Source organism: Pantherophis guttatus, chromosome 4 (assembly GCF_059756535.1).
Source record: "Pantherophis guttatus breed Tessera chromosome 4, ASM5975653v1, whole genome shotgun sequence".
Lineage (NCBI taxonomy): Eukaryota > Metazoa > Chordata > Lepidosauria > Squamata > Colubridae > Pantherophis > Pantherophis guttatus.
In genome coordinates, this window is record NC_142066.1 from 797,200 (window position 1) to 824,615 (window position 27,416).

Sequence of the window (27,416 nt, forward strand, 5' to 3'; positions counted from 1 at the left end):
TCAAACATCTTTAAATTTAATAAAATCGCATTTTGCTCAATGTAATAACATCGCACTTTATTACATTTAATACAATCTCTAATTTTACTACCAAAAAGCTTTTAATCCTAAAACGTGGTAGCATGAACAGGTACCTGCCCGGACTCCTTCCACCTGAACAATTCAGAATTTGCATTTTGCAGCTCAGCAAGCAAAAAGCGATCTTTTTTAAAAAACAAAACAAAAGAGACATCTAGAGCAGGGGTCTCCAGCTTTGCTGGCTGGGGAATTCTGGGAGTTGAAGTTCTCTAGGCTTAACATTGCCAAGATTGGAGAGCCCTGCTCTAGAGGCTGGCATAAATACAAACATGATGTTTTTTTTTTAAATTTTTTATTTGAAAAAAGAGAGAGAGAGAAAATAATTATGATTTTTTTTTTCCTTTTCTGACTCCAGACGTTTTCAAGTATTACCCTTGTCTTTTGATTGCTCCCAGGTCTTCCTTCCCCCCCGCAGCCCCCTCCCCCCCAGGAAGCTTCAGCGGAGGGCAGAGGAAGGGTCTCTGATTGAGCCTAGGGGGATCTCTTGGGTTGAACCCGGAGGAGAGGATCACCATTGCCTGAAGCCCCCCCCCCCCCCCCCCCGATGTCAACAGAGAGGGTCTTTCCCGCTGGGGCTCGGAGAGGAAGGGCAGGGCCGATCCTGAGGTCTCCTCCTGTGACTTTCTCCAGACCTTCTCAGCTGGTCCCAAGAGAGGCCACGGACCACGAGGGTCTCGGCTAAATCAAGCACGTGGCCCTGCCCGAGCGAGGGTTCACGCAACCCTCCTCCCGGCAGGTCCCTCAGTCGTGGCTGGCCTCGCTGAGCGGCATATGCCGGATGGTGTGGAAGATCCAGTCCATCTTGGTGGTCCATCCGCCGTGGTGGGCCTCATTCATCTGCTTGGTGAAGTACTCCAGGGCCTCCTGCTCCGTCTTGTCCAGCGCCAGCGTCTTCCGCAGGTAGGCCACGTCGTCGAAGGACTGCAGCTCTGGGAGCCCACTGCCCAGCATCATGGAGAAGAGGTTGATGAGCAGGTTGGCGTGCTGGCGGATGGTCAGGTAGGCCTTGTAGCACACCTCCTGGAACCTGCGAGGAGGAGGAGGAGGAGGAGGAGGAGAGGGGCTGGACGAGGAAGGAAAGCGGGGAGGGGACGCTCCCCGAGATGCACCAGGGGAAGAGAAGATACCATGGGGGTCCCTGACCCACCTCCGGCCCTCCCGTAGGATGGGATGCCCAACCGCAGAACCAAGGGCTGTCCATGCCACCTCTGGAAAGTCCTCCAGATGTTCAGGAACACCCACAGCTGTCCATTCTGGTACCCAAGAATTCAGGTAGTCCTCGACTTACGACCCCAGCGTTTCCATGACATATGTTGGGTTTTGCTCCATTTTATGCCATTGTTGCCATGGTTGGTAAGTGAATCACCGCTGAGTCACACAAAACCTCTCCTTTTACCTCCCCTTTTACCTTGCTCATTAGAAAGTCACTCAAAGTTACAACGGCCCTGAAAAAAGTGACTTATGACCATTCTCGCTCTTACGACCGTTGAAGCATCCCCACGGTCACAGAATCAAAATTCAGAAGCTTGGCAACCGACTCGTATTTATGACGGTCGCCGTGTCCCCGGGGGGGGGGGCGGAGGGCGTGTCACTTGATCCCCTTTTGCAATCTTCAGACAAGCGAAGTCAGTGAGGAAAACCAGATTTGCTTGTGAGTCCCTTAACAACTTGCAGTGATTCACTTAACCACGGTGGCAAGGAAGGTCGTAAAACGGAGCGAAACTCACTGAACTCGCTTCGCAGCAGATATTTTGTGTTCAGTTGAGGTCGCAAGTCGAGGAGGTAGCTATCAACCAGGGTTAAGCTAAGGTTCCTCAAGACCACAATTTATTCCTGGGAGTGGGGGGAGAAACGGGAAGGCCTGGGGGTGGGGGGGGGTAGATGGATGGGGCCAGGTTCTGGGGGGAGCTGCAGAGAGAAGATCTGGGGGGGGGGGCAAAGGAGGCCCTGGGGGGGAGGGGGAGTCAATGGAGGGGTGGGTGACCTGCTTGGCCAAAGGCCCCCCGTGCCCACCTCTCAAATTCTTTGGTCTTGGTGCACTCCTGCACTCCTTTGCTGATGACGATGAGGAAGTCCTGGGTGAGGACGAAGGGCACCCGCTCCCGTTTGTACCCGAACTTCTTCTTCTTGTGGTCCAGGAAGTGCCCGAAGTCGATGTGGAAGAGCTGTGGAGAGAGACGAGAGGGTGGGCAAAGGGGGGGGGGCTCGGCTGCGGACAGGCCTTCAAAGCCCCCGCCCCCACCCGGTCGGGGCTGCGGAGGAGAAAACACACACCTGCCCGTCGTCCTTGACCATGATGTTACTGTTGTGACGGTCACCGATGCCCAGGATGAAAGTGGCCACGCAATAGCCGGCACAAGAGCGCGTGAAGAGGTCGATGGCCGCATCGTACCTGGACAGGCAGGGAGAAGGTCAGCCTGGCAAACGTCCGGGGAGGCTCTCCGTCCTCCAGGTCTCGGTGCTTTCCCCCCAAAATAATGGGACTTTTCTTGGGTTTTGACTTAAAAACATTTCGCTGCTCATCCAAGGGGCTTGGATGAAGAAGGGCTCCTGTATGGACAGTCTAGAAAAAAGAAGGATGGGGTGGGGGGGGGCAGGATAGCAGCCTTCCAGTATTTTGGGGGGCTGCCCCAAAGAAGAAAGAGGGGGGGGGTCAATTTATTTCCCAAAGCACCAGAAGGCAAGAGAAGAAGCAACGGGTGGAGACCCATCAAGGAGAGGAGCAACCTAGAATTAAGGAGAAATTTCCTGGCAGTGAAGGCAATTAACCAGTGGAACAGCTTGCCACCAGAAATTGTGGATGCTTCATCACTGGAGGTTTTAAAGAAAAGACTGGACAGCCACTTGTCTCAAATTGTATAGGGTCTCCTGCTTGGGCAGGGGGTTGGACTAGATGACCTCCAAAAGTCCCTTCCGGCTCTATTCTGATGGATTGAGCTCTGTTATTCTGTCAAAAGCACCTTGCACCCACCCTCCTGGGATCTGCGGAAGAGGCTTGGCAGAGCCCGTGCGCCCCCTCCCCATTCAGCCCACCCCCACCCCCACCCCAGACTGACCCTTCCCCCTTGTTCTTGTCCTTCAGCCAATGGTGCAGGGCGTTGCTGTTGAACTGGAGCGCCCCCTTCAGGCCGCCCTTGCACTGGATCTGCATGATGGTGTAGGAACTCTTGACTACTTCGATGAGCCCCACGCAGTCCCCGATGGACAGGCAGCCGTAGGGCAGCATCCTGCAAAGAGGGGAGGGCAGGTCAGGCCTCCGTCCCACCCTGCCGGGAGCTGAAGGCCAGGGAGCAGGGAGGGGGACGGCGGGTGGGGGCTGCTGGGGGCTTCTCAAGGCAGGACCAGCTATCTCCTGCAGCACGCCTCTTATTCCGTCTTTTTTTTTTTTCCCTCCTACTTTTTAATTATTATTATTTTTTTTACTTTTCTTTTCGTTTGTTCCAAAGGTTAAGAGAGAAAAAAATTAACAGAGACAAAACCAAACTAAAGGAGAACATTGGAAAAAAAATGTGAATTATAAACGAAGGAAACACATATTATGCCCTCCTTAACTGAACACTGACACTTCTATTGCGACAATTCCACCACCCTCATTGCAAAACAGACCCCAAATTTATGAGCACCCATCGAAGGGCAGCCCAACTGCCCTGACCTGCATTATACACATCCGAAAGACAAAATAGTTAACAGGTTAAACCACAGAGAAATTAAAATTCAAAGCATTCTGTTAACAGTCTGTTATTGTAATTGGCTTGTAGAAAAGTCTACCCAGTTTATTTACCACAAATCGCACCCCCCACCCTCCGAACAGGGTCACACACAGGCAGTCCTCAAACGTACGACAGTTCGTTTAGTGACCAAAGTTACAACAGCACTGAGCAATGTCACGTATGGCCCTTTTTCACACTTATGACCGTTGCAATGTCCCCACGGTGACGGGATCAAAATTGGCAACTGATTCGTGCTTATGACGGTCGCAGGGTCCCGGGGGGGGGGCTCACGTGATCCCCTTTTGCGACCTCCGGACAAGCAAAGTCCATGGGGAAGCTGGATTCACTTAACGACCGTGGCAGGAAAGGTTTGTAAAATGGGGCAAAACTCACTTAACACTCAGCAATGTGAATTTTGGGCTCAATTGTGGTCGTAAGATGAGGACTCTACCCTTGTTTGACTCTTAATAGTGAAATCTTTCCTTAGGTTTTTAATTGGGAAAAACCCCGTTTTGAGTCTTGAAGGTGGTGGAAAGCAGGCATGTCCGGCCCAGTATTGTCCACTCTGATGTTGGACTGTCCTGGACAGGATCCAGCCCTCTTCAGGCAGTGCCCCCGTCTCCCAAGGGCCCCCCAGGATCAGGCAAGGCCTGGGGGGGATCTCTAGAAGGGGGCCTGTCCCCCCCCAACAAAAGACCCCCAAGTGGGTAACGGCTGGCCGACCCTTTGCCCCCTATCCACGGCCGCCCCTCCCCACCAGCCCCGAAGGGATCCTTCCTACCGGAGATCCAGTCCTTGGTTCTGCCACATGCTCTCCATGATCCGGATGATTTGTAGGGTCAGCATGTCCTGTCGGAGATCTAGAAGGGATCGAGTGAAGAAGTGTCACAGCACGGATGAAAGCAAGCTGCCCCTTTGCCCGGTCGGTGGGTCGGGGTTGAGGTCAGGCTGATGGGGAGGGATGGGAAACCAGGGAGGGGAGACCCCGAGAGAGGCCACGGTGGGTCTCCAGATCCGCATGTGGGTCAGATCCACGTGGCACCCCAACATTCCTACACATCTTTTGAAGGACCCCACAGTAGAAAGCCAGATGGGTCTCCGTATGGGCACTGAACTGTCTCTCATTCCCAGAGACCCCAGTGCTGCCCCTCGGCCTGCTTGAGACCCCAGTCCAGCCCCTTCTGAGGCCATCAGAATCACAGGGACCTTGGAGGTCTTCTAGTCCAACCCCCTACTCAAGCAGGAGACCCTACACCAGTTCAGATAGGTGGCCGGTCAGTCTTTTCTTAAAAACCTCCAAGCTCTCACAACTTGTGAACTCTCACATTTTCCTCTTTCTGCTATGTATACAAAACAGACAGTGATTTATATACATGTTCTGGTGGCAAGCTGTTCCACTGGTTAATTGTCCTCACTATCAGGAAGTTTCCCCTTAATTCCAGGTTGCTTCTCTCCTTGATGAGTTTCCATCCGTTGCTTCTTGTCCTGCCCTCAGGTGCTTTGGAGAATAGGTGGACCCCCAACTCTCCTTTGGGGTACAGCCCCTCAAATACTGGAATACTGCTCTCATGTCCCCCCATAATCCTTCTTTTCATTAACCCAGACACCCCCAATTCCTGCAACTGTTCTTTGTATGTTTTAGTCTCCAGGCCTTTAATCATCTTAGTTGCTCTTCTTGGCACTTTTTCCAAAGTCTCAACATCTTTTTTGCACTGTGGTGGCCAAAACTGGATGCAGGATTCCAGGTGTAGCCTTACTCAGGCTTTATAAAGTGGTACTAGCTTTATAGTATGTTTTAGCCTCCAGGCCCCTAATCATCTTTCTTGCTCTTCTCTGCACTCTTTCCAAAGTCTCAACACCTTTTTTTATATCTTGGTGACCAAAACTGGACGCAATACTCCAAAAGTGGTCTTACCAAGGCTTTATTAAAGCGGTATTAACCCTTCACATGATATGAATCCCCATTGTGGTTCGCTTACTCTCTTCTAATCCCTCCCTCTGCAGTCTCTCCATTCCAGGGGATAGGAGGAAAAAAAAACCAGGCGTGGGGAATTCTGGGGTCTTACCAAAGCGGTATTAACACTTCACATGATCTTGATTCTATCCCTGAGGATCCTTTCCTGCCCTCTCCCCCCCCCAACCCACCGGCCCGGTTCGGCCACTCACCGTCCCCGTTCTTAAAGATAATCTCGTGGTTCGTGAAGAGCAGTTCGGACATGATGTCTGGATTCTCCCAGTTGAGCCACAAGGGACGCTTGGCCGAGGACATGATCCGGCACTCGTCCAGCCTGCAGGAGAGGAAAGGCAGAGGTCAGGGGGGGCAGCTAGAAGACCCCTCCCCATTCCGGGCTGCCTCCCATCGCCACCCTCCCCTCCAAAGGAGCTCTGCCTGGGGTCTCACCGGAGGTTGCCCAGCTGGTGGACGGGGTTGAGAGGACAGATGAACCCTTGGAGGGCCTCCATGTAGTCCGGCCGCCTCATCTGCTCCACCAGGAACTTCATCTGCATCTTAACAGAAGAACAGAGATGGGAGGGGACCTTGGAGGTCTTCTAGTCCAACCCTCTGCTCAGGCAGGAGACCCTATGCCATTTCAGACAAGCAGCTGTCCAGTCTCTTCTTAAAAACTTCCAGTGTTTTTACTGGAACCCACAACTTCTGGTGGCAAGCTGTTCCACTGGTTAATTGTCCTCACTATCAGTAAATTTCTCCTTGGTTCTAGGTTGCTTCTCTCCTTGATTAGTTTCCATCTGTTGCTTCTTGTCCTGACTTCTGGGGCTTTGGAGAATAAATTGACCCCCCACTTCTTTGGGGCAGCAATACCTCAAATACTGGAAGGATGCTATCCTCTCATCCCTAGTCCTCCTTTCATTCCTGCAACCGTTCTTCATACGTTTTAGCCTCCATCCCTCTAATCCTCTTTCTTGCTCTTCTCTGCTCTCTTTCCAGAATCTCAGCCTCTTTTTTTACATCATGGTGACCAAAATTGGATGCAGGATTCCAAGTGTGGCCTTACCAAGGCATCATAAAGCGGCATTAACACTTCACCTGATCTTGATTCTGTCCCTCTGTTAATACAGCCTTGGATTGCATTGGCCTTTCTGGCAGCTGCTGCACACGGCTGGCTCAGATTTAAGCGATTGTCAACTAGGACTCCAAGATCCCTCTCACAAATCACTGCTATTGAGCCAGGTACCACCTATATCATACCTGCGCACAGTGGTGGGATTCAAATCATTTAACAACCGGTTCTCTGCCCTAATGACCGTCTGGGTGGGCGTGGTCATGGTGGGCGTGGTCAGGGGGTGCGACAGGCAGCACTCGGTCTCCTGGCCCCCCCTGCCCCATTTTGGGCCTAGTAGGCCTCCCTGCAGCCTCCTGGTAGCACAAACGGGCCGCGGGGGGAACTCCTGGAAGGGGCGGGGTGGGAAGGGGCGGGGCCAGCCAGCAATTTAACAACTGGTTTGCTCAAACCGGCTGAATCCCACCACTGCCCGTGCATCTTCTTGCCTAGGAGGGCACTGGAAGTAAAGAGCACCTCTGAAGCACCAACCAGGCACCGGGGAGCCACGGTGTTCTGCCCCAGCTACGGACCCCAAAGAACGCAGCACACGCAAACTCTATACAAAGCTTCTTTTACTCAAATAACTCAGTCTTTATCAACCAAAGGCTGTTAATAAACAGCCTCCAGGAATTCTAAGATAAGGTAATCACAGTCTTACTAGAGTTGGCACAAAGCCCAGAAGCAATTTTGCAGAGAATCCAGACGCGAAGGAGAGTGAACTAAAGTTGTTCCCTACAACTTGCTGCAATCGGCATTCCTCCTTAAATAGGCTAAGGGAGTGACCAATTAGCCCCAAGCCTTACTCTCAAGGAAAACTCCTCCTGAGGAGCCACTCCTGTTTTTTGGCTGCTCTGTGTGCTCCTGCATCGAGAAGAGACTCCTCCCCTTTGTCCTCTTCACTTATGGGAGCTTCTGAAGGCCCTGGCTGAATCCCCGCCTCTGGCATCACATCTTCTCCAGCCTCCTCATTGTCTGACTCGAGTGCCAGCTGCACAGGCTGCTGGCGCAGCACCACACCAGCCTCCTCACTGTCAGAATCAGCTACAATCTGCACAGGCCGCTGACGGGCCACAACACACGGGGTCTCTCTTCAAACGATCCCAACTCCTTCTCCTCCTTCCAAGGCAATTCCCCCACCTGCCTGCTCGGTGTCCCCCCCCCTCCCAGGAGGTACCTTCTGGGTCTCATCCTTCTTCTCCTGCTTGAGGATGTCGGTCAGATTGATGAGCTTCTCCATGGCTTCCACCTGTCGGTTCAGGTGTTTCAGGTACATCCCGCAGCCCCGGCAGAAGGCCTCCAGCATCAGCCCGAAGCGCTGGGAGATGGGCTTGCTGTGCATTTCTGACCTGGGCAGGACACAACCGTTGTGAGCCAGGCCCCCTTGAGAGTCTCCTGACAAGGGGCGGATTTAAATGGACCAGATGTGGAGACAGCTGTGAGTCCTTGCTTCATGCCTCCTTCTGACCCGCCAACGAGAGGGCCGCAGTTACAGCTAGTCCTCGACTTACAATGACAATTCAAACCCACAACGCCCACTGCTAAGCAGGACAGTTGCTTTTGCTCCGTTTTACGACCTTTCTGGCCACCGTCAAGCGAATCGCTGCCGTTGTTAAGTTAGTCACACGGTTGCTAAGCTGATCTGGCTTCCGCTATTGACTCTGCTCGTCAGAAGGTCGCAAAAGGGGATCACGTGACACACACACCCCCGGGACACCGTCATAAGTATGAGTCAGTTGCCAACCGTCTGAATTTTGATCACAGGACCCAAAACTTCCATTGCTAAGCGAGACCATTGTTTTTGCTCCCTACCGCAACGGTGGTAAGTGCGAAAAACGGTCGTAAGTCACTTTTTTCAGCGCTGTTGTGACTTCAAACGGTCACTAAATGAGCCGTTGTAAGCCGAGGACAGGCTGTATTCTGGACTATCAATTAAAGGGCTGCAATTATTCAAATGAATGAATTGAACTGGGCCGCAATTTATTTGGGATGCTGTTTTAAAAGAGGTTTTTTAAAAAAACTCTCATTGCAGGAAATCCAGTTTAAAAAAACCCCTAAAAGATAAATAAGGAAAATCTGGCCCGTCTACAGCCTACCCTGTCAATCTTCTGCAAGCCCCACCCCCATGCTCCAAGCCCCTCCCCCGACCCACCTGCCTCCTCCGGACTCACTTGAGATGCCAGAAGTAAAAATGTCCGATCCTCTGGTTGGTCAGGGCTTTCATGGTCAGGAAGCGGGCCAGAGGGTTGTCCAGGTACTGCTCGTATTTCAGAACCTGGGTGGGGGGGAAACAGCGGACAAATCAGGGGCCTGCCTTGCAGAGGGAGGGGCAGACACGCGGTAAGAGGGGGGGGCAAGAGCTGGTACAGCAGGGGAGGACCAAGCAAAGGAAGAGAACCGTATTTACGGTGAAGGGTTTCCCTGCTTGAGCAGGGGGTTGGACTAGAAGACCTCCGAGGTCCCTTCCCACTCTGTTATTCTGTTTTATAAGAAGAAATTGGAAGCTATTTGTCTGAAATAATATAGGGTCTCCTGCCTGAGTTGGGGGTTGGTCTGGATGACCTCCAAGGTCCCTTCCCTCTCCGCAATTATGTTATTCCGTAAGAACTGCCTCTTTCCCAGCTCCTGGTCTCACCTGCCAACCCTTTCTCCCCCCCCTCCCATTTCTGACCGGCCCCCCAAAAACCCATTCACACTCCCCCCCCACCGGAACCCCAAAATGAGCCCCCCCTTGCATCGCTCAGGTGAGGCGGACACGCCCACTCTCTACCTGCACCAGTTGGATGAGATACTGGGAGAGCTTGTCGTCCGTCAGTCCCTTGACCAGGCACTTCAGCGCAAACTCCCGGATGACCGGATCGGGGAAGTTACAATCCAGCAGCTCCATGGACAGCTCAGGTTTGATCAGGGGCCATTCCCGGAGGAGGCAGTACATCTGGGGGTGGGGGTGGTTAAGGGGGGGGGAGAAACAGGGAAGAAGAATGGCGGCCATCAATGCAGGGTTCTCCCGAGCTAGCGGGAAACTTCAAGGTGCTGCAAACTATAGTTTTCGACAGAGCCCAAAATCTCGGCTGCTAAACCAAACATGTGTTAACTTTGTGACCTGGCTGGCTGCAGTCATTAAGTGAATCACCAACACTGGAGGGTTTTAAGAAGAGACCGGACAACTCTTTAAAGGTCTGAAAAGGTATAGGGTTTGCCTGTTTGGGCAGGGGGTTGGACTAGAAGACCTCTGAGGTTCCTTCCAACTCTGTTATAAATTTAATAAAAACAAAAACTCTGTTAATCTGTGAAGACGTTAAGTGAGTCCCACGGTTGTTAAGCAAATCTGCCTTCCCCACTGACTGGCTGCAAAAGGGGATCATATGAATCCCCAGGACTCTGCAACCGTCATAAGTACGAGTCAGTTGCCAAGCGTCTGAATTTTGATCAGTTGATTGTGGGGATGCCGGCAACGGTTGTGTGAAAATGGTCCTAAGTAATTTTTTCATTGCCGTTGTAACTTTGAATGGTCACTAAACGAACTGAAAAGGTAAAGGTTCCCCTGGCACATATGTGCCAGTCGTTCCCGACTCTAGGGGGCAGTGCTCATCTCCGTTTCAAAGCCGAAGAGCCAGCGCTGTCGGAAGACGTCTCCGTGGTCATGTGGCCGGCATGACTCAACGCCAAAGGTGCACGGAACGCTGTTCCTTCCCCCCAAAGGTGGTCCCTATTTTTCTACTTGCATTTTTTACCTGCTTTCGAACTGCTAGGTTGGCAGAAGCTGGGACAAGCAACGGGAGCTCACCCCGTTATGCGGCACTAGGGATTCGAACCGCCGAACTGCTGACCAAGCTCAGTGTCTTAGCCACTGAGCCTCCCTAAAACGAACTGTAGTAAGTGCCTTTAAAATGTGAGATGGCTGCTTTAAAAGGTCCAGACCTCACAGCCCCCCCAAACAAGGATGCTTAGAGGAGGGAGGGGGGGTCTCTGACAATTCTGCTTTCTCTGGGGGGAGGGCAAAGAGTCAGCGGAACTTGGGGTGTCTGGGAGGCAGGAAGGAGGTCAAGGCGGCCCCTCCCAGGCAGCTCACAGGAGTCGGTCTCCATAGTTCTGCCGGGAGTTGCTTTAGTCTGGCAAGATCCTGTCTGTAGGCAAGAACCGTAACTAGCCCTGGTGACGTTACCTAGTTGGGGTCCTGAAACGCCTGCAGGGAAACCACCAAGCTCAGAGGGCACCAAGGACCCCTCAAATAAATACTGACGGATTCTCCGTCATCCAGGTGCTTTTTTTCCCAGCGACAACTGGACTTTCTCGTTTTTCTTTGAAGAGGTTTCGCTTCTCATCCGAGAAGCTTCTTCGGCTCTGACTCCCATTCCCTACCATCCCGCCAGATGCCGAAGAAGCTTCTCGGATGAGAAGCGAAACGTCTTCAAAGAAAAAAAAACCAAGAGAAAAAAACCTCTTGAGAAAGAAAAGCATCTTTGGGACAATGTTTTAATTATCTTAAAACATTAAACTGAATTTGTAGAATTGTCCCACCGCAAGTTTGGCCCAAACCTTCTGGTTTGGGGAGGGGGCTGCTGCTTGCCACAAGCCAAACCATCACTGCCTCCCATCCCCCAATGAATTTCCCGTGGGTCCCAGCTGGGAAGCCAAGGATTGGGGTCCCTGCTCACCTGGGCCACCTCGTCCCGTGAATTCCATTTGACGGACAGCAGCAACTTGGGCAGGGTCTCGGGGAGGTTGACGCAGTAGTGCCTGGAAGGAGAGGAGGGGGCAGCTGAAGGCAAGGCCGAGCCGGGGAGGGGTGGGGGGAGCAGCCACAGCTGCTGTCCGACCCCACTCAGCGGTCAGAACCCACCGGTGACGCCAAAGGAAGTCCTTCTCCTGCTCTGTGATCTCCGACAGGGGGTCTCGGTTGCAGATGTTGCGCAGCTGCTCCAATTCGCTTTCGTCCAGCGAGCTGTCGCGGGCCAGGCGGTTGCTCTGGAAGAGGGGGGGGAGGGGGGCGAAAAGGGAAGTCAGCCCCCTCCTCTTTATGGATCACAGCAAGACGGAACCAGCTAGAACACAGTTTGGCAATTTTCAGCTAGGGGGCTTCAATTCCCAGAATTCCCCAGCCAGCAACCCTACTACACCACCTCTGTCCTGGCATTCAATCAAGAACAGAAGCTGGAAGGGACCTTGAAGGTCTTCTAGTCCACCCCCTGCTCAAGCAGGAGACCCTACACCATTTCAGAGAAATGGCTGTCCAATCTCTTCTGGAAAGCCTCCAGGGATGGAGCACCCATAACTTCTGGTGGCAGGCAGTTCCACTGGTTAATTGTCCTCACTGTTAGGAAGTTTCTCCTTCATTCCAGGTTGCTTCTTTCCTTGCTTAGTTTCCATCTGTTGCTTCTTGTCCTACCCTCAGCTGCTTTGGAAAACGGGTGGACCCCCCTGCTCTTCGGGGCAGCCCCTCAAATACTGGACTATTGCTCTCATGTGCCCCCTCCCTGGTCCTGAACAACCTAAATCCTGCCACCGTTCTTCCTAGGTTTTATTTATTTATTATTATTTATTATTATTATTTATTATTTATTTGATTTATATGCTGCCCTTCTCCGGAGACTCAGGGCGGCTTACAAAGCGTTAAGCAAAAGCCTTCATACTTTTGTATATTTTATACAAAGTCAGCTTCTTGCCCCCACAGTCTGGGTCCTCATTTTACCTACCTTAGAAAGGACGGAAGGCTGAGTCAACCTTGAGCCTGGGGAGATTCGAACTTACAGTAATTGCAGGCAGCTGGAGTTAATAACAGTGCTTTAGTCTGCTGCGCTACCAGGGTTTTAGTCTCCTTTAGCCCTTTCATCCTCTTCGTTGCTCTTCTCTGCAATTTCCCCAAAGTCTGAAACCTCTTTCGGCACACGGCCCCCTTACCAAGCCCACCATACAGTAATTCAGACCCAGCTCCCGCGACATGGCCCAGTTGGCGTGTTCCTCGATTTCGGCGGCATCGGCAAATTTCACCGGGTGGCTGTACCAGGTGAATTCCAGCTCAAGGCACGGAGTCTCCTGTAGCAGCAGCAAAGCAAGAGGTTAAAGCCCCCTCCGCCTGAAAGTGGGGGACCCCGTTACCCCTGGCATGGAGGGTCCCACTTATCACGCAAAGACACACCCCTGGCCAGCCTCCCGAGGTGGGCGGTCTCACCTTGTTGGGGTTGGAGCCCCCGACCCCGATGGGATTCAGCAAGTCCTCCAGGCCGTGGGGGACCGGCCACAGGTTGAGGGCCATCTTCCCGGCCACCAGGGTGTCCTTGTAGTCAAAGAGGTTGACGTTGCCCCAGGCCAGGGGGCAGTGCTCCTGCGGGGGGGGCGGAGGAGGGGGGCACGGGGTCAGAGAGCATCTGCCGGGGTTCCTCAACCTGACTCTGCCCACCGCAGAACCTTCAGCAGAGGTGCCTTTCTCTGGGGAGGGGGCTGCAGTATGGGGGACATGAAATAGGGCAGGGGTCTCCAGCCATGGCAACTTTTAAGAATTGTCAACTCCCAGAATTCCCCAGCCGGCCACGCTACTTTAAGACTTGTGGACTTCAACTCCCAGAATTCCCCAGCCGGCCACGCAACTTTAAGAAGTATAGACTTCAACTCCCAGAATTCCATGCTGGCTGAAGAATTCTGGGAGTTGAAGTTCACAAGCCTTAAAGTCGCCAAGGGTGGAGACCCTTGGAATAGGGAATCCGCAGAATTCTGGGAGTTGAAGTCCACCCCTCTGAAAATTGCCACGGCTGGGGTACACTGACCTACATCCACGTATCCCCCTCCTCATCGGGCTAGAAGTAATTCTCAACTTACGACCACAATTGAGCCCAGCCCACCCTCAGCCAGGAGTTTTCAGCACAATATTCTCAAGATGGCAGTTGTGAGTGACAATAAAATCAACTCTCTTTTTTTTTTAATGCACAGACACCTTTGCAAGTATCAGAAGCAAGCAAGTAGTCCTTGACTTACAACCATTCGTTTAGTGACTGTTCGAAGTAGCCCAGGCTGAGGCAATCCCCTTTTGAGCCCTTATGACGAGCAAAGTCCATGGGGAAGCCAGATTCATTTAATGACCCTGTGACTCACTTAACAACTGTGGCATGGAAGGTCATAAAATGGGGCCAAACTCGCGTAACAACTGTCTCGCTTACTAATGGAAATTTTGGGCTCCGTTTTGTAGTCATAAATCGAGGGGATTAATTGACGTTCCGGTCCACGTGTGGGGCTCCCCATGGACACTCACCTCCTTGGCCCCCTTCCGGCCCTTGACGGAGCAAATGGAGACGCAAAGGCGAGCCGCCCGGGGCAGGTCGGTCAGGTAGATGTCGTAGGAGAGCCACTCGTTCCACCTGGGAGCAAAGAGGCGGCTCTGGAGTCAGCCGGGTAGCCAGAGGTGCCTCCCTGTTTGGGGTCCCGGTTGTTCCCCTTCCCCTCCTTAAGGAGACCACCACCAGGAGCTTCCAGCCTTGGCATGGCTGGCTAGGCTGGGGACAGGGGCCTCTCCCTTCCACCCCACTTACCGAGGGTTGGAGCACGGCACCCGCTGAGTGTTGACATTATCACAAAGGGGTTCCCCACCGTGGAAAATTCCCGTCCGGACATAAATCTAGGAGGAGAAAGGAAGAGCGGAATTCAAGGCTTCTCTTGCATGAAATCCGTTCCAAGTAATCCTCGATTTACAGCTGTTCATTTAGTGACCATTTGAAGTTACAACAGCACCAAAAAAAGGTGACATTTACGACCGTTGCGGTATCCCCATGATCACGTGATCAAAATTCGCCCTGACTCATATTTAGGACGGTTGCAATGTCCTGCGATCAACTTTTGTCACCTCCTGACAAGCCAAACCAAGGGAGAAGCCAGATTCGCTTAACAACCATGTCACTACTTTAACTACTGCAGTGATTCACTTAGCAACGGGGGCAGGAAAGATCGTCAAACGGGGCAGAACTTGCTTAACAAATGTCTTGCTCAGCCACAGAAATTTTGGGCTCAACTGTGGTCATACGTTGAAAACTACCTCTAGTTCCTTCCTCTCTCACTGGCTGAGGATTATGGGTGGTGACCCCTAGCATAGAGAAGACGGATGAGGGTATGAAAGCACATCCACATTTTATCCTTGTGAGCAGCTGATGGCTACGAGAGGGAGATTTCACTCTGTTCCGGTGGGTCCCCCATTCCGGCATCCCCATTCAGCAACGGTTGGGGGCTCAGTTATTGACTCAATCTCTTTTCCGGCTGTTTTTCAGGGACCCACATATGGTTGGGTGGAATGGAGCGGGGGGCCACCTCAGCCAATAAGAAGCTGCTGCTGTCGGATCAACAGAATTGACCTTTGTTTCAAGTTGCCATGATTTGAGAAGATGGAAACTGACCGGGCTGCTGAGCCAGATCAAGTCAGATCAAGGACCCCCCCCCCCCGGTATATTTATTTATTTTATTTATTTATTTTATTAAATTTCTATACCGCCCTTCTCCCGAAGGACTCAGGGCAGTGAACAGCCACAAGATAAAACACATAAATACAAAAATTTAAAATAAGTTAAAAACGAATTAAATAATTTGGCTGAATTTAAAATACCCCATAATTTAAAACAAATTAAAATTTACATTTAAAAGGGGGAGAAGATTTAGGCCAGGCCAGCTTGATGAAATAAAAACGTTTTAAGCGTGCGACGGAAGGTGCGCAGATCCGGGATCCTCCGTATCTCCGGGGGGAGCTCGTTCCAGATCGTAGGAGTCCCCACAGAGAAGGCCCTCCCCCTGGGGGCCGCCAGTCGACATTGTTTGGCTGACGGCACCCGGAGGAGCCCCTCCCTATGGGAGCGTACCGGCCGGTGGGAGGCTATTGGTGGTAGCAGGCGGTCCCGTAGATAACCAGGTCCTAAGCCATGGAGCGCTCTAAAGGTGGTAACCAAAACCTTGAAGCGTACTCGGAAGACCACCGGGAGTATAATTTGAGGAGGCAGCGTTCACCTGGACCCACCCACCTTATCGATGTCCCTGATGTTGACGTTCACGTAGGTGGCACACAGGATCTTGATGCGCAGAAGGCTGTTGATGGACCAGAGGGACTTGGTGGGCGCATCTCCATTCACGTGCAAGGAGGTGGCCGACCGGCGCGCGTACGAGGGCAGCACGAAGACGTTGGCCGGCAGTTGGCTGTAGAGGCTCTCCTTGCTCATCAGCATCAGGTGGGGCAGGCGGCCGATGGCGATGCAGTTCCTCATGTACTGGAGGAAGAAGGGAACACCGGGTGTCACCAGGAACGAGAGACCGGCCAGTCTCAAGATCGCACAACAACTTCAGCAGGGATTTGGGCCTCGTTCGTTTACTCGTTCCTCTGGCTACTTCTGACCACGGCAAACCCATTTCTAACTTTAGAAGTGGCCTCTCCCTGGCAACTCCTGGAAGAGGGCAGAGTCACGGAAGACGAGGAAGAAGAGACACATCGGGTGGGCCCCATCGATTAGGGAATGCACATCTGGTGGGACCATGAAAAAGGCCCTTCTCGGTGGTGGCCCTTTCTCTACAGAACATCACTCACCCCGTGGTATGGCTGATCCCCCCCCCACCGTTTCTTTTCCAAAAGGCCCTGAAAACGTGGTTTGGTCAGCAGACCACAAAGGGAGATGGGACCGATCAGTGGCCAATTCAACTTGGGTTTTTTTTTTGTCATGCTTGACGTCTGGAGGGTTTTTTAATGAGTTTTTAGTTATATGGTGAATTTTTAAGACTGTGTAAGCCACCTGGAATCGCCTATAGGTGAGTCAGGAGGCCCTATAAATTTGTTTTTTAAAAAAATAAATAAAACTTGGAGTTTTTGCTCTGAGCGGGAAGCGGACTCAATGCTTCCCTTGGACCCTTCTATCTTCAGCCCTCTCGGACCGGGCCTCCTCTTCCTCTTCCTCTTCCTCCTCTTTCTCCTCCTCCTCCTCCTCCTCTTCCTCCTCCTTCTCTTCCTCCTCCCCCTCCAGTTCCTATTACTTGGAGCAGGGCTCTCCAAACACGGCCCCCTTTAAGGCTTGTGGACTTCAACTCCGCTGTAGCCTGTTTTCTCTCTTGTAATCCCTTCCTCTGCAATCTCTCTGCTCTAGGATGGAGGAGAAAAAAAATACAGGCATGGCTGGGTGAGGAATTCTGGGAGTTGAAGTCCACCAGCCTGAAAGGGGCCACGTTCGGAGACCCCTGGCTTTGGGGCTTAGAAAATACGAAAACAAAAAAAGTCACACTCCCTCGACACAACCGACACAACCGCAGGGACTCCACCAACACTCTTGCCCCTTAGCTTGGGGAAAAAACACAGCCAGGTTTTCAAAGTCTTTCAGACCTCCAGCAGGATGGAAGCTGAAGGACCTCAAGGGTAGGGGTGTGTGTGTGTGTATGTGCCAATCCAGAGCGAAAAGACCCGCTTCCTGGTTCCTGAGAGATGGCCCTGTTGGATCGAGCGGACCCCGACAACAAGAGCCCCCCACAAGTGCCGAGAAAGGCCGCCTGCAGCGTCAGGAGGGAGGGGCTCACCTTGTACTGACTGAGGGGGTACTTCTCCAGCAAATACTCGTCGCAGCCGCAAACCTTGAGCAGGTACTTGCCCTGGTACTCCTGCACGCAGAGGCGCAGCTGTTCGGGCGAGAGGTGCATGCTCCGGGTCTTTTTCCGGATGGCCTCGGCGATCACCTGCTCAGGCAGTGCGTCGTGCGGCGTCTTGAGGGTGTATTTCTGTTTGTCGTTGTTTGGGGACACAATAACCCAAATGGTCACTATGATCCGACCTTCAGGAAGCGGGGGAAAAGCAGGACAAGCAACGGTCACTTGGGTGCGTCCGCAGGCAGCCAGGCGCGGGAGGAAACAAAATCGAGGAGAGGGGAATCGGGAATTATTTTTGATGGTTGTGCGACAGCCACAGCTCCGGGATTGTTAAGATTGTAAGCCGCCCAGAGTTATTCTTCAGTAAGATGGGCAGGCAATAAATTTTACAAATATATAAACAAATTAATTAATCAACCTGGGAAGACCACAACTGACAAAAGTTTTGTCTCTTTGCAGGAATCGTCCTGTTTCCAGAGGCATTTTAGGCAGTTGTTTTATTTCTTGATTTACAAGGAATTTTATGATGCTGTTATGATGTTTAGTCTTCTCTAAACACTGTTCAGTCAGCACAATAGATCAGGGGTCTCCAAACTTGGTCCCTTTATGACTTGTGCACTTCAACTCCCAGAATTCCTCACCCAGCTGTGCCTGTTTTTTTTTTCTCCTAGCCCCTAGACCTGAGAGATTGCAGAGGAAGGGATTACAAGAGTGTAAACAGGCTACAGCGGAAAGATAGCAGAGGAAGGGATTACAAGAGTGTAAACAGGCTACAGCAGAGAGATTGCAGAGGAAGGGATTACAAGAGTGTAAACAGGCTACAGCGGAGAGATTGCAGAGGAAGGGATTACAAGAGAGTAATCAGGCTACAGCGGAGAGATTGCAGAGGAAGGGATTACAAGAGAGTAATCAGGCTACAGCGGAGAGATTGCAGAGGAAGGGATTACAAGAGTGTAAACAGGCTACAGCGGAGAGATTGCAGAGGAAGGGATTACAAGAGAGTAATCAGGCTACAGCGGAGAGATTGCAGAGGAAGGGATTACAAGAGAGTAATCAGGCTACAGCGGAAAGATTGCAGAGGAAGGGATTACAAGAGAGTAATCAGGCTACAGCGAAGAGATTGCAGAGGAAGGGATTACAAGAGTGTAAACAGGCTACAGCGGAGAGATTGCAGAGGAAGGGATTACAAGAGAGTAATCAGGCTACAGCGGAGAGATTGCAGAGGAAGGGATTACAAGAGTGTAAACAGGCTACAGCGAAGAGATTGCAGAGGAAGGGATTACAAGAGTGTAAACAGGCTACAGCGGAGAGATTGCAGAGGAAGGGATTACAAGAGAGTAATCAGGCTACAGTGGATACACATATCAAAAAGGAATGCATTAGTTCCAGGGAATTATGGGAGTTAAAAGTCCACAAGTTTTAAAGGGGCCAAGTTTGGAGACTCCTGCAATAAATCATAATTCTAAATCTGACCCTCCACAATAAATACAAGGCAGCATTTGTGGAGAGTTATCTCATTCAGGCAGACAAATCACTCCATCTACAGGTATACCCCGAGTTATGACCGTAATGCAGCCTGCCCATCATGGCTGTAACTCGTGACGGTCATCAAACAGATCAGTTACATGACCAACTGTACTTTTCCGACCTTTTTAGCTGCACACCTCAAGCAAGTCTACAGCTGTTATTTATTTATTCGCATTTCTATGTTATATGAATGCCATGGATGTTAAGTGAACCAACAGTCAATGACGGTAAAACAGTCACGTGATTGGGGGAACGCTGCAAACAACCCAGTTGTTGACTGGCCAAAATTCAGTCACATGACTGCAGGGAAGTCCCTGTCGGAAGTTTGAATCCAAGTTGCAAATACCCCTTGGGTAGGTGTATCGGAACTTTGAAAGTTTGCTGATCAATTGGTCATAAGTTGAAGACTATCTGTGGCTGCAAAACACTGGAGTCATCTTCATACAGGCAGTTCTTGACTTACGACCACAACAGAAGCCCAAAATTTTGGTTGCTAAGCGAGACATTTGTTAAGTGAGTTTTGCCCCCTTTTATGACCTTTCTCGCCACCGTTAATTCCTTAATTAATTAATTCCACTGCAGGAATTAAGTGAGTAACTGAGCTGTTAAGTGAATCTGGCTTCCCCATTGATTCTGCTCATCAGAAGGTCGTCAAAGGGGATCACATCACCCCAGGACAGGGCAACCGTCATAAATATGAGTCAGTGGCCAAGCATCTGAATTTTGATCACAGGGATGCGGTAACTGTCGTAAGTGTGGAAAACGGTCATAAGTCACTTTTTCCAGTGCCGTTGTTAACTTTAAGCGGTCACTAAACGAACTGTTGTAAGTCGAGGACTACCTGTAGATCTTTGGAAGTTTTGGGAGGCCGAGGAAGGGGACGCTTTGGGGGCACTCCCGTCAGATGTCCGGGGACCCTCTGCAGGCGTTACCTGGGAGAGGCAACACTGAGCATGCTCAGATCCCCAGCCACACGGAGTTCATCGGGAGTAAACAGCTGGAAACAAAGGGGAAACTGAGGCACCTCTGCTTCGCTCTGCCCCCCCCGGTTGTCTCCCCCCCTCCCCCGCTCACCTTTGTCCAACTTGCTGTACAGGTGCTTGGGCAGGTCAGGGCTGGATTCCACGTTGGGAGGGTAGACGTACAAGGCCTGGCTTTGGGGTCCCGCCGACCCCCGGGTCTCCACGGCTTCTCGGCAAACGGAGAGAATGTTGCGCCGGAATTCCTGCACCTCGGGATCCTTCACCAGCTCGAATTCGCAGATGGGCATCCCAATCGCAAATCCTTGGGAGCAAAGGTTTGGATCAATGGATTCATTCAATTGATATATTCTCATTTTTTTTAATTTTTCTTCCAGAAGAGTACAAAAGAAAAAAATGAAAAGAGACAAAACTAAAACCGGACAAGAATATTAAAAAATAGACGGGAATTCAAAATGCGAATTCAAATTTTTTTGAAAATATTCTATCGGTTAATCTATTTTTTTTCCTTTGTCTCGGTTTCATTTTTTTCGTTTGGGTTTTGTATTTTAATCCTTTGAATAACATAAAAAAAATTGAGGGGGAAAAATAAATGTATCGGACACCCACCTTATGGGCGGTTTGCAATATTGAAAGGATAAAAGTAGAGAAAACCTAGACATGATAAAATCTTGAAAAAAGATCAATTATTCAGCTTTAATCTTATCACGACATCCCTGGGCAAATTATTGGAATCTGTGTGGCTGGCATGATTGTGCCACCACACACTGGATTGTCAGTCTTCTGTGTCTCTTGGACGGCCGTGGAAAAACATTAGGGGACAAGACAACAGCTGGGGTTTCCAGGGCAATACAAGCAGTCCTCCACTTACAACCATTTGTTTAGGGACTGTTCCGAGTTACAACGGCACTGAAAAAAGTAACTTACGTCCGCTTTTCACATTTTCACACTCAAAACAGTGACTTTGCCCGTTTTTCACTTATTTTCACTGAAAAAAAGTTGACATGTCCGTTTTCACACTTATTTTCACTGAAAAAAGTGAAACGGGCAGACTTGCCTGTTTTTCACTTATTTTCACTGAAAAAAAGTGACATGTCCATTTTCACATTTATTTTCACACTGAAAAAAGTGACTTTTGCCCATTTTTCACTTATTCTCACTGGAAAAAGTGACTTTTGCCCATTTTTCACTTATTTTCACGAGAAAAAATGATGTCCATTTTCACACTTATTTTCACACTGAAAAAAGTGACTTTTGCCCATTTTTCACTTATTTTCATGGAAAAAAGTGACTTATGTCCATTTTCACACTTACTTTCACACTGAAAAAAGTGACTTTTGCCCATTTTTCACTTATTTTCACGGGAAAAAAGTGACTTATGTCCATTTTCACACTTTCACACTGAAAAAAGTGACTTTTGCCCATTTTTCACTTATTTTCACGGGGGAAAATGACATGTCCATTTTCACACTTATTTTCACACTGAAAAAAGTGACATTTGTCCATTTTTTACTTATTTTCATGGGAAAAAGTGACATATCCATTTTCACACTTATTTTCACACTGAAAAAAATGACTTTTGCCCATTTATTACACTTTTCACATGTGATCAGAATTCAGACGCTGGGCAACTGACTTGTACTTATGACGGTTGCGGTGTCCTGGGGGGGATCCCCTTTTGTGACCTTCTGGCAACCAAAGTCAATGGGGAAGGCAGACTCACTTAATGACCTTAAGAACTGCACTGATTCACCTGTGGCAAGAAAAGTTTCTCCAACGGAGCAAAACTCACTTAACGAGACTGTCCCGCTTAGCAACATAAATTTTGGGCTCAAACTGTGGTTGTAAGTCGAGGACTACCTGCCACCTGGGGAACGGTGTGGGTGGGTGCAGACGCAACACAGTCAGTGCAAGGCTGACCCTTATTCAGCATCCTACTTGATCAGTCCGTGTCCTGCTTGAGAAGGGGGTTGGACTAGAAGACCTCCAAGACCTCCTTCCAACGTTGTCATTCTGGACTCACCGATCTCCCGGTTGAGGATCTTCTCCTCCCGGTTCCCCACGGGCTCCACCACCTTCAGGATCGGCTGGAAGAGCCGCAGATCGCAAAGACGCCGGGACTCATCAAAGAATTCCTCCCGTTCGGCTTCTTGGGTCACCCCCACAAAGATGTAGGACGATTCCTCCTGGGGGGGCAGGACAAAAACCAAGGGGAGAAGGAATTGGGGGGGTGGCTAAAGGACCCCCCAGAAGGATCTTCCAACGCAGGTAGTCCCTGACTTACAACAGTTCCTTTAGTCACTAAAATTTAGTGACTGTTCAAAGTTACAACGGAACTGAAAAAGGTTTTTCACACTTATGACCGTTGCAGTTTCCTCTGTGGCCACGTGATTAAAATTCAGACTTTTGGGGACTGACTCATATTTATGACGGTTGCAGTGTCCCAAGGTCACGTGATCACTTTTTGCAACCTCCTGACAAGCAAAATCAATGGGGAAGCCTGATTCGCTTAACAACCGGTTTACTAACTTAACTGCAGTGACTCACTTAACAACGGTGGCAAGGAAGGTCATAAAAGGGGGCAAAACTCACTTAAGAAATGTCTCGCCTAACAAACAGAAACTTTGGGCTCAGCTCTGATTGTAAGTGGAGGACTACCTGTATTAACTTAACAGCTGGGCCTGGTGGCTCAGCAGACTAATAGCATTGTGATTAACACCAGCTGTCTGCAATTACTGCAGGTTCAAATCTCGCCAAGGCTCAAGGTTGACTCAGCCTTCCATCCTTTCTAAGGTAGGTAAATTGAGGACCCAGATTGTGGGGGCAATAAGCTGACTTTGTATAAATATACAAAAGGATGAAGGCTATTGCTTAACGCATTGTAAGCCGCCCTGAGTCTCCGGAGAAGGGCGGCATATAAATCAAATTAAAAAAAAACAACAACAGCTGAGTGATTCACTTAACAACAGTGGCAAGGAAGGTCGTAAAATGGGACAAAACACATTTAACAAATGTCTCACTTAGCAGCAGAATTTTGGGCCTTAAATACAAGCCGAGCGTCTGAATTTTAATCGCGTGACCCTGGGGGATCCTGCAACAGTCGTAAGTGTGAAACAAACGGTTGTAAGTCGAGGACTACCTGGGCACATTTTGAAACCTGCACCCTCTTCCTCAAACCGAGGGAGGCCTGATTCTCTGGCCGTTTAGCTCCTCAACTCCCCTTCTCCAATAAATGAAGCGCCAATCCCTCCTTTGGGTTTCTCGGCCAGGTGCGTCACCTGGCCAGGTGCGTGGCCTCACCTGCAGCAGGTGGAAGAGCGGATACTTCCTGGCCTCCTTGAAGAGGTCCTGCTTGATGCTGCGGAGGGTGGCCTCCCGCAGGCACTCCAGGGTGACCACCATCCCATTGGGCAGGCAACAGTCCACCATGATCCGGGGGGGCATGAGGTGCAGCCCCCATAGCTCCCCCGAGGAAGGCCGGGGTGGCATGGCCACGAGCGCGCGGGAGGGTCTCGGCACGTTGACGGAGTTGCGGCTGGCAGTTAAAGCATCCCGGCTCACCTGGGAGGGGATGGAAAAGGAGGAGGAAGAGGAGGGTCTGATGAAGCCAATCAGGATTTGGTTTGTGGGCTGCCCTAAACCATGGCTTATTTCAATGGTTGGTTGGGTCAGTGCAATGGTTGGTGTGGCCTAACCGCCGAGCCCAGATCTCACCCGCTCCATTGTGACTTTCAGAGGGGGTGAAGGCCAAGAACCCACCAACTCTATATCTCCCTTGACCCCCCAAGTGGTAAAGGAGGAAGAGGAAGAGAAAAAGAGAGAAAAAGGAGGAGGAGGAGGAAAGGAAGAGGAGGAGGAGGAGGAGGAGGAAAGGAAGAGGAATAAAGAAAGAGGAAGAGGAGATGGAGGAGGAGGAAACGAAGAGGAGGAAGAGGAGGAGGAAGAGGAGGAAAAGAAAAGGAAGAGGAGAAAGAGGAGGAAAGGAAGGGGAAGAAAAAGAGAGGAAAAGGAGGAGGAGGAGGAGGAGGAAGGGGAAAGAAGAAGAGGAAGAGAAGGAGGAGGAGGAAAGGAAGAGGAAAGGAAGAGGAGGAGGAGGAGGAGGAAAAGGACTGTGGGATCCTAAGTGCTCTCTGAGCTTGTTGGTTCTCTTGCAGACATTTCATGACCCAACTAGGTAGTATCATCAGTGTTAGAAGGGAGGAGGAGGAGGAGGAGTGGGGGTGAACCCCACAGAGTGTCCAGGTAGCATCCAGCTGCAGCCCCTCCTCTACCCACCCCCACTTCAGTTACCTACCCCAGAGAAGGGCAGGACAGGACGATGGGCGGTGCAACAGCTCCAGAGAGCAGCCCTTCTCCCCAGGGGCCGGCCGGATCCCCCTTGCCAGCCAGCCTGATCTCAGGAGCCCACAACAGTTGTCATCTTTGTGATTGTGTTCCTACAAGCCAGCATCAGTTGCTGGGGAGACAACAGGAGAGAACAAAGAAGATGAAATCAAACAAATACATAAAAATAAGGATGAAAGAACTTAGAAATATGTGGTTTTCCTTAAGTTAGGCAACCCGTGAGTTCTCGGCTGCTATCGTTTCAGAGATACAGGTAGTCCTCGACTTACGACCACCACGGAGCCCCAAACCTCTGTTGCTAAGCAAGACAGTTGTGAAGTGAGCTTTGTCCCGTTTTACGACCTTTCTTGGCACTGTTGCAAAAAGGGAATCACCACAGTTGTCAAGTTAGTTACATGGACCCCGGGACATGGCGACCGCCATAAATATGAATCGGTTGCCAAGCGTCTGAATTTGGATCACGCAACCATGTGACGTGATGCTACAACGGTCATTAAGTGTGAAAATGGTCATAAGTCAGAAAGTCCAGTTGAAAAAGCATCTTTGGGATGATCCTAAGTTACTTTTTTCAGCCCTATGGTAATTTAGAATGGTCACTAAACGAACTGTCGTAAGTCGAGAACTGCCTGTCTTATCTTCCCAGAGTCTTCATGCTTTCAGCAATAAGGCCGGAGCTTCTAATTATCCTCAGAAAGTTCTTAAAAATTGGGAGAGATGTTTAGAGATGATTCTGCCCCCAGAGTAGCTCAACACAGCGACCGCAGGAAACGTTTAATGATGATTTGTTATGATGCCTCTCATAACAATGTTACGATCCTTCCTATCATGTCATCAAAGTCTTTCTGAAATTGGCTGAATTTGGATCCCATTGGGAAAATCCCGGATCCTGGAGTTTGGATGCGTTCTGTAAATTAGCCCCTTTGAGATACCTGAGTCCCTGCGGGCTGAATTTGAGGAAGGGATGCCGAAAATGTCCCTTCTGCTGGGCCCGGGGAATTAAGGGGTGGTGGGCAGCCGGGGGTTGGACTAGAGGACCTCCAAGGTTCCTTCCAAGGCCACCGTTATTCTGTGAAAAGGTCGGCTCAGTTTTCCACAGAATGCTCTTGTTTTTCATCCGGATATTTTGAATTTGAAGGCACCGGCTGTTGTTCCTATTACGCATCCTTCCTGCTGCAGACCCCCCCCCTCCTCTCCTCTCCTCTCCTCTCCCGGGAGACGATGCTCAAGGCAAGAGGAGGATGCGCCGATGTTCCAGGGCCCCTTAACACACCTGGGGCAGGGAAGGGGCTCCTGGGCTTGGCAACCCACGGGGAACGGGAGGGGGGATGAGAGGAGAAGTGGGGGGGGGGAAGGCCCCCGGGGGTTCAATCCCGCGATCAAGGGGAGGGGGCGTCATCTTGACTTTTCTGACCCCTGGGGACCCCGCTCGGGAAGCACCGGGGGGGGGGTGGAAGCCAAGCCAGGGGCGAGCGGAACTCAGCCGCCACCGTCTCTCTCCCGGGCGAGCCAACCTCCGCAGTTGAAAGACGGAGCCGGATTTCACGGGGGCTGCGGAGATGCGGGCCTGGCCGGGCCGGAAGGTTTCGCACGGCCGGTTCCCACGGGTCGGGAGGGGGCTTTTCCTGGGGGGGGGTGTTAGCTCTCCCCCCCCCGGGGACTGGGGAGGGGATCTCCATCCCCGAACCGGAGAGAGGCGAGTCGGACAGACCGGCGCGTCTCCCCCTCGAGCCCCCGTCCCTTCCCAAGGCGGACCCTCCGTGGGAAAGCGCAGACACGCAAGGGGGGAGAGAGACCCCCGGGAGGCGTCCTTACCTGACCAGACCGGCGTGTCCCCCCTCCCCACGAGCCATCGGCAACCCCGCTACTTACTCCGGAGCAGGCGGGCGGGCGGCGAGGGGAGGGGGCTGCCGTGGGGGCGGCGGCGGCTGCGTCACAGAGCTCGGCTCCCCCGCCGGACCCCGCGCCCGCCGCCCGGCATCGCTGCTCGCCGGCCCGGGGAGGGGAGGGGAAGCCAGGCCGCGGGGCCGGAGGGGCAGAGCGGCGGGGGAGGACCGGAGGGTCTGGAGCCCAGGGAGGCCCGCGCCGGAGGGAGCGATGCCCGTTGACAGCCCGACCCTCCGCCCGGTTCCCGGCGGCGCTGCTGCTGCTGCTGCGGACAAAGGCGGCGGCGCTCCGAAGCTCCCGGCTCTCGCCGCCTCCGCCTCCTCCGGCTCGGCCGGGTCGTCTCCTCCCGCCGGGGCGGCGCTGCTGCGGCACCGGGTCCCCCCCGCCCCTTTCCCGGCAGAGCCGCTTCTTCAGGCGCCCGAGTCGGCTCCGGGGGCGCCGATCGCACGGCTGGCAGGCAGGCAGGCAGGCAGGCAGGGGAGAGGAGGAGGGAGGAAGCCCCGCCAGGGAGGGGAGTCTCCCCGCAGGGAAGGGCCCCCTCCCCTTCCTGCCCTCCCCGCAGAAGGAAGCAGGCCGGGGTCCCGGTTGGTGGGGCTGTTGGAAAGCCCAGCCCCCCTCCCCCCCTCGCCCCTCAAGCCAGAGGGAGGGTGCGCTTCGAGACGTTGCTGGGGTCCAGCCGAGTCACCCCAAGCCTTAACCTGCTTGGTCCTTTGGGTAGCCCAGGAGGACCCTCGGTGGCGATGGGGCTGGGGGCTCCTTGGCTGAATCGTCTCCTGACCCACAGATGTTGGGGATTAAATGGGACGGTTCTTCCAGTAGACCCACCCATACAACCTATAGGGAGCCTTGCCTCTAGGCCCAGGTCCTGGGGGGGCAGCCCCCTGAAGCCAGGAAGGGTCCAAGGGGAGGAGGGACAAGACCCTTCCCCACTCTGGTGACATTGAAGGAGGCAGCAGCTGCCAGACAGGCCAGAGGGGATCAACTCTGCCCCACATCTGTGCACCAAATCCCACCGTTTCATTTGAGTTTCACTTTTAAGTGCAATGTCTCTTTTATCTGCTTCTAACTCAAAATGGACTAAAAATTCGAGTTTTCCTTTGCAGGGACTGTTCTAGCCCCACGACTCTCTTTCGCTGAGATGCTTTTTAAAATCTTCTCTAGTTCCGCAGCACAAGGGATTACAGGTCCCATCATTCCTGGCCAGGACAGGCAAAATCAGCATCTGGAATTCCATCACTTCCTAC

At 51.8% G+C, this 27,416-nt stretch overlaps 1 protein-coding gene across 3 annotated transcripts; it reads right to left on the minus strand.

Moving 5' to 3' along the window:
- Positions 1-345: 345 nt before the first annotated feature.
- Positions 346-27,000, minus strand: LOC117676805 (phosphatidylinositol 4,5-bisphosphate 3-kinase catalytic subunit alpha isoform-like). 3 transcript variants are annotated; one of them, XM_087893769.1, is made up of 23 exons: positions 26,871-27,000; positions 24,239-24,400; positions 23,245-23,505; positions 21,968-22,130; positions 20,039-20,248; positions 17,372-17,622; positions 15,841-16,083; positions 14,371-14,456; positions 14,094-14,199; positions 13,020-13,172; positions 12,749-12,883; positions 11,691-11,815; positions 11,506-11,587; positions 9,618-9,782; positions 9,019-9,122; positions 8,025-8,196; positions 6,190-6,296; positions 5,955-6,076; positions 4,570-4,648; positions 3,135-3,305; positions 2,353-2,470; positions 2,092-2,243; positions 346-1,105 (listed from the first exon to the last, which is right to left on the minus strand). In XM_087893769.1, exons 3-23 carry the CDS (start codon positions 23,431-23,433, stop codon positions 820-822), a joined length of 3,219 nt encoding a protein of 1,072 aa, XP_087749895.1. In that variant the 5' UTR covers positions 23,434-23,505; positions 24,239-24,400; positions 26,871-27,000; the 3' UTR covers positions 346-819. The 3 variants fall into 3 exon arrangements, with proteins under 3 accessions (XP_087749895.1, XP_060540715.1, XP_060540716.1); XM_060684732.2 differs by lacking the exon at positions 26,871-27,000 and adding an exon at positions 26,158-26,788; XM_060684733.2 differs by lacking the exon at positions 26,871-27,000 and adding an exon at positions 26,101-26,199.
- Between the last annotated feature and the right edge of the window lie 416 nt (positions 27,001-27,416).